The 14,236-nt window shown below is 38.0% G+C and overlaps 1 protein-coding gene across 6 annotated transcripts in view; it reads left to right on the top strand.

The window, feature by feature from the left end:
- The window catches only part of Ubr3 (ubiquitin protein ligase E3 component n-recognin 3), a 143,733-nt gene that overhangs the window by 79,924 nt on the left and 49,573 nt on the right, over window positions 1–14,236 (top strand). For 3 of the 6 annotated variants that reach the window (XM_040745531.1, XM_040745533.1, XM_040745532.1), the window contains exons 21-24: window positions 2,577–2,681; window positions 3,575–3,748; window positions 3,921–3,953; window positions 5,919–6,379. In XM_040745531.1, coding sequence (XP_040601465.1) covers window positions 2,577–2,681; window positions 3,575–3,748; window positions 3,921–3,953; window positions 5,919–6,379 — 773 coding nt within the window. The remainder of the gene's footprint in view (window positions 1–2,576; window positions 2,682–3,574; window positions 3,749–3,920; window positions 3,954–5,918; window positions 6,380–14,236) is intronic. The other 3 variants (XM_040745534.1, XM_040745535.1, XM_040745536.1) reach the window with 1 other exon arrangement.

Below are 14,236 nucleotides of genomic sequence, written 5' to 3' on the forward strand. Positions count from 1 at the left end.
TCATTTTTACCATTTATCAAAAATTACTCAGAAAAAATGATTTAAGGTACCCCTTTCTCCATTGAAATATATAGAATATGCTTTTTTATGGGAAAACAGTTTGTGTTGGTTTTGTAGGCAAGTATAGTTTGTAGGATTCCCTAGAGCCAGGCTTCCCTCTGTTACTGAGTGTACACCACAGATAGTTACTGTGTCAGTAAGCTCTGTGTCATTCTCAGCTTTTAATAAGAGAATGGAGTTTTAGAGGTTGGATAACTGGTTCAAATGATGACCTTAATACTGTTTTCAATAATAATTAAGAATTCATGATAAATGAATGAAGCCTTACTGAAAATCTCTTTCAAGTTATTCTTTTTCAACTTTTAAAATTTGCTTAATCTAAAAGAGTTTTATAAGAGATGAAAGATCAGTGTTGTAGTTGTTTTAACTCTTATGACCAATTTTTTGAAATTTGAATGCCCTGTTGAGCATTCAATTGTCAAGCGCTGTGGAGCCAACTTCACAGAAGTTACCTGCAGCAAGCCACCATCATTTCTTGCCATGCATAATACAAAAGAACATGGTGCCATTTCCCAGAAAATGCCTTCAATTTTTTTCTTCAGGATCTTTAGCTTTTATTTTTCTCAGCTAAATCTGTAATACCACTAGATTTCAGTTCAAAATTTCTGTGGATTTAGATAGTAATGCTTTGTTATCAAGAGGAGACAGAAATGTCAAGTATTGGCCTGGGTGACTGAGAGCTGCGTGTAGTGCTGTTTAGACAACCGAGTGCCTTGGTTTCCCTCCATGATGTGATGGTTTAGAAAGGGTGGCCTCAAGGAGCTCCTGCCTTCAGGCTTCTCGTTGGGCTCTTTCTAGTCTTCACACTCTTGGCACTACCTGCCTACTACTGGTTGTTGGTTGCCAGTTGCTAGACACTGATCTAAGCCAAAATGGCAGATACTAAGTGAAGCCAGCCTCAAATAATTCTGAACTTCGTTTTGCCTTTAGATATGGGGAAACTAAGGCCAAAGATTGTTGCTGCAGGTCAATAGGTATAAACAGACTCAAGAGCGAGGTTTTACAAGAGAAAACGGAGGCACCATTCTAGCTGTCAAATAGTAGGAAATCAGTCAGTGAATGTCTGCATTCTTTAGTTACAAAGACTTGTTTTTTTCCCTTGTCCTCTCATTTGAACTGTTTCTGTGAAGCTCAGCTTAGCTTACCATCCTTTCAGCTGACAGGGCCCTTTCCTTGCTGTTCCCTATCTTCACATGCCTACTTACAATGAGGACACATGATAGCTGCTGTGCCGTCTTGTCCCTGTAGTAGTTTAGTATCTTCAGTCCCCGGCTATTACTGCCCTGAAATCCTGTATGAGATCAGGAAGGCTTGACTTGTGTGATCTATGTATAAGGCAAAGCTCATTGCATTTTTCTTTTTCCATTCTTTTTTGTTAATAACAAAAGATAATTAACTTAAACATTCTTGCTCTACAAAACAGTGTCAAGATGAGGATATGAGACATATAACAACAAAAAGTATTTGCAAAGGACACATTTGATAACAGAATGTTATCCACAAGAAACATGAAGTTCTTATCACTCGACAGTAAAGAAATAAAAACCATTTTTAGTGAGTAGACCAACGACCCTAATAGAAGAGCACATGCACATGGAGCATAGAAGAAACACGGAAGAGCTTCTCATCCCAGAAATGCAATTTAAAACAATAGTGGGGAAGGTCTCTAAGGCCTCTCCCTTGGTGAGGAGCTATTGGCGGCGGCTGGCTGCTGAGAGAGTCACTCTCCTTTCAGGAGTGACCGCTGGGTGAAACGACAGCACAGTTCCCAGCAGAAGCTTCCTTTTTCTTCTTACCATGTAAACCACACATTGGCTTCCACATTTAAATAGACACACACAGTATTTAAGGCTCAGAACTTTAAGGCAGAATCAATGCTCATGTTTCATATTGTGTTCCAGCTGTTAGCCAACTGTGATTGCATTTGGATGAGTGATCCTGGTTAGGAAATTCATTTATTTGACACCCTTGTCTTCAGGAGGGTATCAGGAGATTAGGATGTAAAGTGTTCTTGGTAAATTATTTTATATTTATATTAGTGACTTTTGTGGATTGTTAAGTGTGGTGCTCTTTAGAAAGTCTCCAAACTGCTATTTCCAGATATACATGATATTCCTTTGTAGGGACTGGAGAGATGGCTCAGTGGTTAAGAGCACATCCTGCTCTTGCAGAGGGTATGAGTTCAGTTTCAAGCACCCTCATTGTACAGCTCACAACCATCTGTAACTACAGCCTTGGGTGATTTAATATATAATTCTGGCCTTTGACAATATCTGACAGTAGGTGCACACATACCCCATACACATAATTAAAAATAAACTAGGAAAAGCTCTATACAACCTTCAAAGGAAACCTAGTGTGTTGTCTTAGTTTGTATTTTCACTAAGATTTGCATTTATATTTCTGCTGATTATCTGATTATGTTTTTTTGTTTGTAGTAGAATGTTTTTATCTTTAATTGAAATATGTATTGAAAAAAAGTTAATTATGAGGTGTTTTCTTCTTTTTTTTTAAAGATTCTGATGGATCATCAAAACCTGTCTGAACATGTGCTGTGCATGGTGTTGTATCTGATTGAATTAGGTCTAGAGAACTCTGCTGAGGATGACTCTGAGGAAGAGGTAAGCACTGCCTCTGTCTGAGAACTCTTAGGAGGAAGCATCCCTATGTTTTTTCAGACACTTGTTTCCAAGGAGGGTCCTTTAGATTTGTTTGTTTTGTTTCTTGTGACAGGGTTTCTCTGTGTAGCCCTGGCTGTCCTGGAACTCGCTCTGTAGATAAGGCTGCCTGTCTCTGCTGTGATTAAAGGCATGTGCTGCCACCACCTGGCTAAAATTCTTATTTTTTTTATGTATGTGATGGGTGTTTGCCTGCGTGTTTATCTGTGCATCATGTTCAAGCAGTGCCCACGGAGGCCAGAAGAGGGCATCAGATCCCCAGAACTGTAGTTACAGATGGTTGTGATATGCTAAGGAGTGTTGGGAATTGAACCCAAGTTTTCTGGGAGAGTAGATGGTGCTCTTAACCTCTGAGCTATCTCTCCAGCTTCTAGTTGTATATTCTTATTTCTTAAATTTGAAGAACTGAAAAGAAGGTCCCATTTTAGTGTGTGGGTGTGTACCCTGATGCACATGTGCAGGTGAAGGACAGCTTGCAGGGATTGAGTCTTTCCATCTACTATATGGCACCTGGGGGTTCACCTCAGGGTGTAAGGCTGGGCAGATAGTGGATCTGCTGAGCTAATGTTCTGGCCTAAAAGAGGCTTTGTTCTTAAAATAAATCGGGCCTTTTGAAGCTTCTCTTTACGGAATTATATTACGTGTGGAACTTCTGAAATGGAAGACTTATCATTCAAATGAAACCATTAAAGAAAACTGTTTATGTATTTTTGGTATTATGGTGACAGCACCAATTATGAGTAAGTAGTCACTGAATATTTCAGACTTGAAGTGACAAGCTTCTGGTGTGTGCCCATTTATTCATTCTTTCATTTATTTGTTTATTTATGCCGTAGGTATCAATGGGTGGACCAGAGCGCTGTCATGACAGTTGGTTCCCTGGATGTAACTTGGTATCAAACATGCGACACTTTATCAATTATGTTAGAGTGAGAGTCCCAGAGACTGCTCCTGAGTTGAAAAGGGACGCACTTGCCGGCACCAGCTCTGATGGTTTGGGCTCTTTACAAGTAAGTAGAAGTGAGGGAGAGGGAAGGGAAAGGTTTACATTATGCAGAGAGAGTGCTTAGATAACCTGTGATTCAGAAGAAAACGTGGTTACGGGAGTCATAAGTTGTCATTTATTTCCTGATGTACCTAAGTCTTGTTGCCTTAACCAGTCTTTTTCCTTTAACCTGCTAGAATTCCCGACGGCCTAAAGTTCTTCAAAGAGAGGTAGATGGGTATGGTATTTGTGTTAACTAGCAACCTGACTAATTGGAAACGGGGGAAAAACCACTGCAGTATTTGTGTGTATATGTGTACGATTCATATGATTAAATTTAAAACATTTCTTGAATTTAATGCTTTTATTTTTGCTTTTAATAAAGTTATTTATATTTAATTTAAATTGATCAAAAATGCAGAGTGGTTAGTAGCAGATTTTTTTTATTGTGTTATAAGTTTTCTGGACCAGTTACAGTGGCACATTTGGATCTGCTTACATTTAGCATGGCAATTGTTTTACTAACATCTAAAAAAATGACTAGACTTATCTCCTAAATGAAAATTAATGTTGCTGGCAGCACGGCCATTACATTCTTTTCTTTTCTTTTTTCCTTTTTTTTTCTTTTTGGCTTTTGTGGTAATTAACTGATGAAACAGGTCTATGAAGACTTGAATTTGTATATTGTGTTTTGGAACGCATTGTGAAAAGCAGCTCTTTGCATGATGCTTAATTAATCTTTAAAAATAAAATGAGAAATGGGTCTAGACAGATGACTCAGCAGTTAAGAGCAAGGTGTCCCTTCCAGGGTACCTGGGTTAAATTCCCAGCACCCACATGGCTGCTCACAACTGCCTGTAACTCCAGTCCCAAGCACCAGGCAGCATACGATGCACAGACACACGTGTGGCCCAAGCACCCACACATAAATAAGTTTTTAAAGAGGAAAATATTAAGATGATATGCCAGCTAATTAGGTAGTTTCTTTCCATGTGTGTGGAGAGAGAAAGAGAACTGAGTTAGATTTTTTTTGTAGTCAAGTTAGAATATTTGTTAGAATATTCCTTGCTTTTGACAACATGTTTTTATTTTGAACACTGTAATTGGTTTTAATTAAAAACTTGGAATCTCTATCTGAGGCTTTTTTGCTTCTAATGTTACAGAGTACTTTTAAAATCTTGAATGTTAAAAGACATTGTATACTATAATTTGACTTACAAAGTGTACTTTTTATGCTCATTTTAGAAAATGAATGAAATCAATTAAACTGACTGATATCTTAATTAAAAGATGATTTCTAAGAGGCTTGATGTGTTTCCTTTAGCAAAAAGGCTGTTTAGGAGACAAATATTGGGAAGAACACTTGTTAAAAAATGTCTATTTAAATAACATACGGTGATATGCAGTTTGAAGCAAATCGATTTATTTTTTTATCTTACATTTCAATTTTATAACTTGAAGTCTTTGTAATTTTCAAACCTTAGAAGTTCCTTAAAAGTGAAATTAATTAATCCCAGCACTCGGGAGGCAGAGGCAGGTGGATCTCTGTGAGTTCGAGGCCGGGCTGGACCGACAGCCTCCAAAATAATACAGAGAAACCCTGTCTCGTAAAAAAAAAAAAAAAAAAGTGAAATTAATTTTCACTATAGATTTATTGTCTTAGAAAAAATGAAGAAAGTCAGGTAGAGATGGCTCATGCCTTTAATTTCAACAGTTGGGAGGCAGAGGCAGGTGGATCTCTAAGTTTGAGACCAGCTTGGTTTACAGAGTGAGTTCCAGGACAGTCAGGGCTACACAGAGAGACCCTGTCTCAAAATACCAAATAAACAAACAAATAAAATAAATAAGTAGATAGATAAGATTGAACTTTTTTCTGTGGGAAATCTGGAGCAGGCTTTCAGAAATTAATAGAGTATATGTAGTTTCTTGATGAGTGGTGTTATAGCAAACTTTATTGGTTTTCTGTGGAAGACAGGCTCATGTAGTTACAGAGAGGTGACTGTGGTGACCTCCTTTTCCTCACCGCTGTCCTTGAATCTATTTGAGGAAGAAGCAGAGGAAACAGGCTTATCTATTGGAGAGATCTATGGATGAAACTTTAAGCATTCATTCCCTTTGGAAAAATCCAACAGTATATTTTGGAATTGGCATTGAGTAACCTTAGGCTTTTCTGTGTTTCTTATCTTTGCTGGCAGAACTCTGGTACAGCTCAGGTTTTCAGTTTAGTAGCAGAGCGCAGAAAGAAGTTTCAGGAGATTATCAACCGCAGCAACAGTGAAGCACATCAGATGTCTCGGCCCAGGACGCCAAGTAAATGGTCAGCTCCCGGCTCAGCTCCCCAGCTAACCACAGCCATTTTGGAAATTAAGGAAAGCATATTGTCTTTGCTGATCAAACTTCACCACAAACTCTCAGGAAAACAAAACTCTTACTATCCTCCATGGTTTGATGACATGGAAGTTTTAATACAACCAGAGATTCCTAAATACAATCACGGGGATGGTATAACTGCAGTAGAAAGAATTTTGCTAAAAGCTGCAATGCAAAGTAGAATGAACAAACGTATCATTGAAGAGATATGCAAAAAAGTGACCCCTCCTGTGCCACCCAAGAAAGTCACCACAGCAGAGAAGAAAACTCTGGACAAAGAGGAAAGGTATGTCCATTTTTAGTGTTTTAAATATGTGTGGTACAGCTGGTGGTTTGGGTTTTTCTCTTTTTCAGTCATTCAGTCATAGCTACTTACTTCGTAAGGGAACAATTGAATATAGACAGTGCTTATGTGTGTGCTTTGCAATTCTTCAAGTGTAAAAAGATGAGTGTTGCTGGTCCCAATGTTAAATTACTATTGAAAGCTGGAAGCTTCTTCAGAAACATTGCTAATACCATTATTGCTGAAGTACCTCAGAATTCTCTCGCTGTTAAAAAAGGCTTAACAACTTTAAATAAAAGTAGAAATATTTTAAATATGTCTTTTTTAAAAGAACATTTATTTATTTTGTGTGTCTGCACACATGTGTGCATGTCAACACATATGTCATGGTGCACATGTGGAGGTCAGAGGACAACCTTTGGAAGTCTGTTCTCTTTTCTCATCGTGTGGGTCCTGGGGATTGAACTCAGGTCATCAGGCTTAGTTGCAAGTGTTTTTCCTGCTGAGCATCTCACTAGCCCTTAGTATTTCTTGAAATAGAAATCCAACTATTTGAAGTTTGGTACTTACGTTTATTAGTATATGACTGTCAGTGATTAGAGATGGCAATGTTTCCTAAATTTTCTTTTGTCAACCTTTGTTTCCTAATTTATTAAAGTTAAAATTTAAATTAGATTTATTCATTTTATGTGTATTTTGCCTGCATTCATGTATGTATGTATTGTATGTGTATGCATGTATGTATGTATATATGTATATATGTGCACCACATGTATGTTTGGTGCATGTGGAAGTCAGAAGAGGTTATTAGGATATCAAATCCCCTGGCACTCAAGTCATTCACAAGTTCTTGCTTAGTTGACTTCATATATATGTGTATATATATATCCCAAGCCTACATTGGTACCCACAGTGGGCTGGACAATTCCCCACAAACATGGCAATAGGCCAGTATGATCTGGGCAATCCCTCAACTCAAGACTCCCTTCTCAGGTGACTCTGTACTGTGTAAGGTTGATAGTTAAAACTAACTAGTACAAGTGGCATTAAAGAAGATGTAAGAGGCTGAAAGTAAACCCTGTATCAAGACTGTTTGGTATTATGAGTTCAGATAAGTTTGGCAGTCCCATGAGATTTGCTAGTTATGAAGAAGATCATCCTATGATAGCTGTTTGAGTAGCCATTTTAGTCGCATACGTGGTTGGTCTTCATCTCTAATACAAGAAAAAAATGTGTTTAGGGGTGGGAAAAGTGGCTGAGTAGGTTAAGTGCATTTATTGTGGAAGCATAAGAACTGAGTGCCTAGCACCTGCAGAAAAAGCTGGGCAAGGCTATGCATGCCTGGGGCTCCCTTGGAGCTCACTGCCCAGGGTATCTAGCTGAGACAGTGAGCTTCTGGATCAGGGAAATAAGGTGGAAATGATAAAGTCCCCGTGTACCACCCACACCTGCGTGCATGTGTGCACACCAAAACCAAAACCACAAACAAAGCACCAAAGACCCACAAAGGAACCAAGTAGAATAATAATTACAAGGATTTCTATATCTTTCTCATAGTATTGTACTTCACAAATAGGAATTACAAAGAACTAATTTAAAGGGCATTTAAATTTAATGTATCTCCTAGTAGAAGTGGAAAGTTGAAAATAAGATGACTTATTTCTGCTAGTCTCTTTAAACCAGAGGACTTTCTTCCTGTTTATATAATAGGTTGTTCTTTTTTAAAAAGACAAACATGAAGTGATTCAAAGTTAGGACTGTTTTGAAATTATTGCTAATAATAGATATGATACTAGAAGACATAGCTTAGATGCTATTTCTACAAAGGTCCTTCAACCTCCAGGATAATCCTGAAATGTACTGAATCCACCAGAACTTGTCATTGTTAATGACCTTTATTTACACGTGTGCCTAATTTAGAAAAGGAATAATGTAGATTTTTTAAAAAGCTGGTTTCACAGAAAGCTGATAAACACATTAAAACAAGATTCAATTATTTTATGTGCATGGGTGTATGTAGACGGTGTCCCATGTCTGTGCCTCTGGAGGCCAGAAGAGGGTGTTGGATACCCGGAAACAGGAATTACAGATGGTTGTGAGCTGCTACGTGGTGGTTGGAAACCAAACCCGGATTCTCATCTTTGCAGCACCTGAGAAATGCATTTTGATTTTAGTTGTACCAGATTCTCTTATGTTTGATGTACAGAGAATATTGTTACTTGGAGTATTTATTATTTTATTGTCACAAATACTCTAGATGTACATGCTTAGAAGTGCAGTGTAGAGTGGCGTTAATGAAAGAAGCATTCTGAAGCTCCAGAGTTTACCTAGTGGTGATAAGAGAGACCACACATGGGTTGATCTAAGTTACTGTCTGTCAAAACATTTTTGCATTGCTCTTGGAGTGCTTTCAGCATCCACACAATAATTTTATTTATATCCCTTATTGACAACATTTCTTCTTTGAGGATACACGTACATTTTCATGAGCCTTTATTTAAGGTAATCTTAAATGTAGACATGGTTTAAGGACAGTACCAGGAACTTACTGAAGGTTTCAGAGTAAGTTGCTGGTGTGCTGCCCTCAACACTGGGATACTTTAGTGTGTAGTTCCTAGAGGTAAAGGCCCTTTCTTATATAATCACAACAGAACTACAAGATTAAGGAGTTAACCTTGTATTTAAGTGGGGTTATGTTATAAGATCCCATGTTTAAACAGTTGTTCAAAGTTCCTCATAAAAGAAACGTCCAGTCTACAATTGGCTCATTGGATTTATTTGCTGTCTGATGCCTGGCGGGAACGTCACTGAGATAGATGTTGCTGCTTCCACCAGGTCACTTGATTTCTGTTTGTTTTGTTAGTGGTGTATACAGCTGACTGTTGGTTAGGGGATTGTTTGCCAGACTTGTGCACTGTCTGTTTACCTTACTCCTTTGTAATTGGTACATTAGTGATAATTTGAGATTCTGTAATTTCCTATTTATCTCCTTTGAAGGTACTATTCATTTATTTTTATTATTCATGGATTCATGAAGTTCTTCTTTTAGTTTATGAGTTATCATCTCCCTGATGTGTTCAGTATTCATTCTGATGATCAAATGTTCCAGGTTTAGCCACTAAGAGTTCCTTAATGCTGAGATCTTTATCCCTTTTGGTTAGTTCTTATCAGTGGTTGAACATATTCCTCTTTGTAGGCAGAGAGATCTTCCAGGCACATCTTGTACTTGAAGCTAGCAATTTCCCATGGAGTTCTGGTTACTTTCACTAGAGAATGGGATTTAGGAACTATAATCTTGCAATTTTTCTAATGAAATATAGCTATTTTCAATTCCTCTTAGTGAATAGAACTGGAAAAATGTGTGTCCTTTTTTGCATTAGGGGCTGGAGAGTGAGAAGACATTATTATTTTTGACCTATCCTTATGTATTCAAAACTATGAGTTTATGTATTTTTTAATGTGCATTGCTGTTTTACCTGCATGTGTCTGTGTGAGGGTGTCTGATCTCCTGGAACTGGAGTTACGAACAATTGTGAGCTGCTGTGTGGTGCTGGGAATTGAACCCAGGTTCTCTAGAAGAACAGCCACTGCTCTTAACTGGTGAGCCATATATCCAGCCTGAGTTCATTCTTTTACTTACAATTTTAAGCTGATATTGTTAGAGTCATTCTAGTCTTTTATATATCTTATTTGCCAGTGAAAAATATTTAATAACATGCACATTATTTTTAAAGTTGTTTTTCTGCTATAACCAATTTCTTGTACTGTAACCATAAAATACCCTTTTGTGCTAGGCTGTTGAATTCTGGCAGTGGGAGTCTCCCTTCATGTTCAGGGATGGGTGGGTAGGTTTATTTATCTATTTTTTTAGTTAGTAAGTGTCATTGAGAATTAAGTTTCATAAATGAGATGAATGATTAACCCAGATAATACTCGGGTTAATATTTGGCTTAAAATAAATATTTGGCTCAAATTAAATATTTGGCTCAAAAACAATGCAGAAAATATGTAAATACAAAACAACAAAGCAAATTTTCTTATGTAGTTCTTAAATTATCTACAAAGTAAATAAAAATCTTTTGAACATTATGGGCAAAATGTGCCAATAGTCCTTTCAAGTGCCATAGTCCATTTTCTGTAGGTGTTCTGTATTGATTTGACAGGGGCATGTTTGAGGAACCTTAAAATTGCTATGAGCAGTTCATCTTTCAAGGGCCATATGTTAGATCTTTGCATCATTTCAGATTAACAGAAAACTACTTTTAGGCTTCCATGGAAATGACTACATATGATCTCAGTCTAACATAATGTGTGATTTCATAGTGCTCAGCTGCAGATTGGTATTAGAAGAAAGTGTGCAGTATATTGTGTTACTGTGAGCTTTGTTTCACAGCTTTTGATCAGTTTCTGTTAATGTTCTCACAAACTTAAACAATTGTCTTGACCAATAAACAACTTACCTTTTTAACCTTTTTTCTTCCTTTTCCTCCTTGATAAAATTGTTATTTTAACTTTCCTTAGGAGAAGTACAACTTTATGGTAGTAGTATTGTTTCTATAATATAACCAGGGGAAGTCCATGTCATTACAAGTTTACTTTTATTTTTGTATTCATTTGTACAGTCCTACTTTATTTATTTAATTTCTTATTGCTTGCAGCCAGTCTTAAAATATTCTCTGGAAGTAGATAAAGAATATATGGTAAAAGAATTATGAATTAATACAAAGGAACAATTATACTTGGATTTAGAATGTTTTTTATTCTTTGCTAACTTCATGACTTACATTCTTTTACTTTGCACAAAGTAATCTAAAACAGAAATGCTCCTTAAAAGAAGTTGAGAAATTCACTGGCTTCTGCTCATGCTATTAGGAGACAGCTAGTGTTAGGGCTGCAATAATTGGTTATTCCTGTGTTTTAGACTTTATATGTAAGCATCATAGCCTTTTATAGAACCTGTTTACTATCCCTTGCTAACAGAGATGTTTTTGCTCTTGCTGCCTTTTGACATATACTGTTGGAAACCCAGATTCTCTCTCTCTCTCTCTCTCTCTCTCTCTCTCTCTCTCTCTCTCTCTCTCTCTCTCTCTCTCTCTCTCTCTCTCTGTCTCTCTCTCTCTGTCTCTCTCTCTCGTTTCTCTCTGTCTCTCCCTCTCTGTCTCTCCCTTTCTTTCTCTTTTATTGAAAATAGATTCTTTTCTCATATAGTATATCCTGATTATAGTTTACCCTCCCTCTACTATTCCTAATTCTTTCTCCTTGTTTTTTTCCTTGAAGAACCACTCCTTTACTGTCTCTTGTTAGAAAAGAACAGGTTCTAAGAGATAACAACCAAATGTGACAAAATATAAGACAAAGTCAAAACTGTTATATCAAAGTTGGTCATGGCAACCAACAGGAAGAAAAGAGGCCCAAGAGCAGGCACAAAAGTCAGAGACCCATTTGTTCTCACAGTCAGGAGTCTCATGAAAGTGCTACGGTAATACTATAATATAAACACAGAGGACCTAGTACAGAACCAGGTAGGCCCTGTGCTTCAGTCTCTGTGAGTTCATATATGCTTTGCTTAGTTGATTCATAAGGCCTTGTTCTCCTAGTGTTCTCCATTCACTCTGGCTCTTAGGACATTTTGGTTTCCTCTTCAATGGGATCCCCTGAGTTCTGAAGGGAGGGATTTAATGGAAACCTCCAATTTAGACCCTCTATTCACATAATATGTGGAAGTGGGTCTCTGCATCTGTTCCCACCTGTTGCTGAAAGAAGCCTCTCTGATGACTGGATGAGGCACTGATCCAGAATATCATTAGGAATCATTTTATTGATTTTTGATTTTTAAAGACCACTGGTGTTTGGTTTTACCCTACGTTTCTGGACTGCTTAGTCTCTGGTTCTTGATTGCTTAAGCAGTGTTGGGTGTGGGTTCCTGCTCATGGAGTGGGCCTTAGGTCAAACCAGACATTGATTGGTTACACCCACATATCTGTGCCATCATTGCTCTGGCATATTTTGCAGGCAGGACAGATTGTAAGTCAGAGGTTTTGTGGGTTGGTTGGTGTCCATGTTTCTCTTTCGGTAGCCTGCAGAGTCCCTTCCTGCACCAAAGAGACTAGAACATATGGGTGGGGGCTCCATGTAGGCACCAGCTCAGTTTCTCCATGTCCAGTGTGTTGTGTGGGTGTAACCCCCCCACTCCCTTGCTGTCAGTCTGCAGAGTGCAGCCTTTTGTTCTAGCAACAGCCTGGGTTCGGGGATTTCCATGGGACCCTCTTGGCCAACAACTCATTTGACTGCACCCTAGTCCCATCACGGGAAGCCTTGAGATGGCCAGTTGAGGCTCCACATCCCCCAGAACTAGGAGTCACTAGGATTATCTTCATAGAGTCAAGGAATTTTCCACTGCATTGTTTCCACACTACCCCCAAGGCCCCCTCTCTCCAATTCCAGCTGTCTCTCCCTGCACTTCCTCCTCCTACCCCATCTCCCCCATCACCTGTTCTTCACTTCCTGCTCCCATCCCCACCCACCCCCAGTGCACCCATAAAATCCATTCTATTTCTCTATCCCAGGTAGATCCCTGTGTCTCCCCCCAGACTCATCCTCTTTATATATAACCTCTCTGGATCTGTGAATTATAGCTTGGTTATCATTTAATTAGGGTAATATCCACTTATAAGAGAGTATGTACTGTATTTATCTTTGTGGTTCAAATTACCTCACTCAGGATGATTTTTTTTCTAGTTCCATCCACTTGCCTGCAAATTTCATGATGTACCACATTCTCATTATCTGTTCTTTGGTTGAGAAATGATTGGGTATATGCCCAAGTGGTATAGCTTGGCCTTGAGGTAGATTGATTGCCAACTTTCTGAGGGACTATATTATTGATTTCCATAGTGGCTGTTCCCTTGCTCCACATCCTCTCCAGCATGAGCTGTCACTTGTTTGATTGATCCTAGCCATTCTGACAGGTGTAAGATGGGATCTTAGAGTTGTTTTGATTTGCCTTTCCCTGATGGCTGAGGATGTTGAACATTTCATTAAGTGTTTCTCATCCATTTGAGTTTCTTCTAATTGAGAATTCTATTTAGTTCTGTACTCTTCTTTTTAATTGAGTTACTTGTTTTTTGGATACCTAATTTCTTGAGTTCTTCATCTATTTTGGATATTAGTTCTTTATCAGATGTGGAGTTGGTAAAAAAACTTTTTCTATTTTGTATGCTGCCATTTTGTCCAATTGATGATGTCCTTTGCCTTACAGAATCTTTTCAGTTTCGTTTCTTGAGATCCCATTTATTAGTTGTTGATCTTCGTGCCTTCACTGTTGGTGTACTGCTCAGAGAGTCATTTACTATGCCAGTGCATTCAAAGCTACTTCCAACTTTCTCTTCTGTCAAGTTCAGCATATGTGGTTTTCTTTTGAGGTCTTTGATACACTTGGACTTGAGTTTTATGCAGTGATAAATATGGATTTATTTGCATTCTCCTATATGCATGCAGATGTCCAGTTTGACCAGCATCACTTGTTGAAGATGCTATCTTTTTTCCGGTGTCTATTTCTGACTTCTTTATCAAAACTCAGGTGTTGATAGGTATGTAAATTTATGTCTGGGTCTTCACTTCAATTCCATTCTTCAGCATGTCTGTTTTTAATGCCAATACTATGCAGTTTTTATTACTGTAGTTCTGTAGTACAACTTGAAATCAGGAATGGTGGGGCATCCTGCAATTTTTTTATTGTCCAGGATTGTTTTAGTTATTCTGTTTTTTTTTTTGTCTTTCCATATGAAGTTGAGAATTGTTCTTTCAAGGTTTATAAAGAATTGTGTTGGAATTTTGATGGGAATTGCATTGAATCTGTAG

The sequence above is a fragment of the Mesocricetus auratus genome, unplaced genomic scaffold, assembly GCF_017639785.1.
Source record: "Mesocricetus auratus isolate SY011 unplaced genomic scaffold, BCM_Maur_2.0 Super-Scaffold_100004, whole genome shotgun sequence".
Lineage (NCBI taxonomy): Eukaryota > Metazoa > Chordata > Mammalia > Rodentia > Cricetidae > Mesocricetus > Mesocricetus auratus.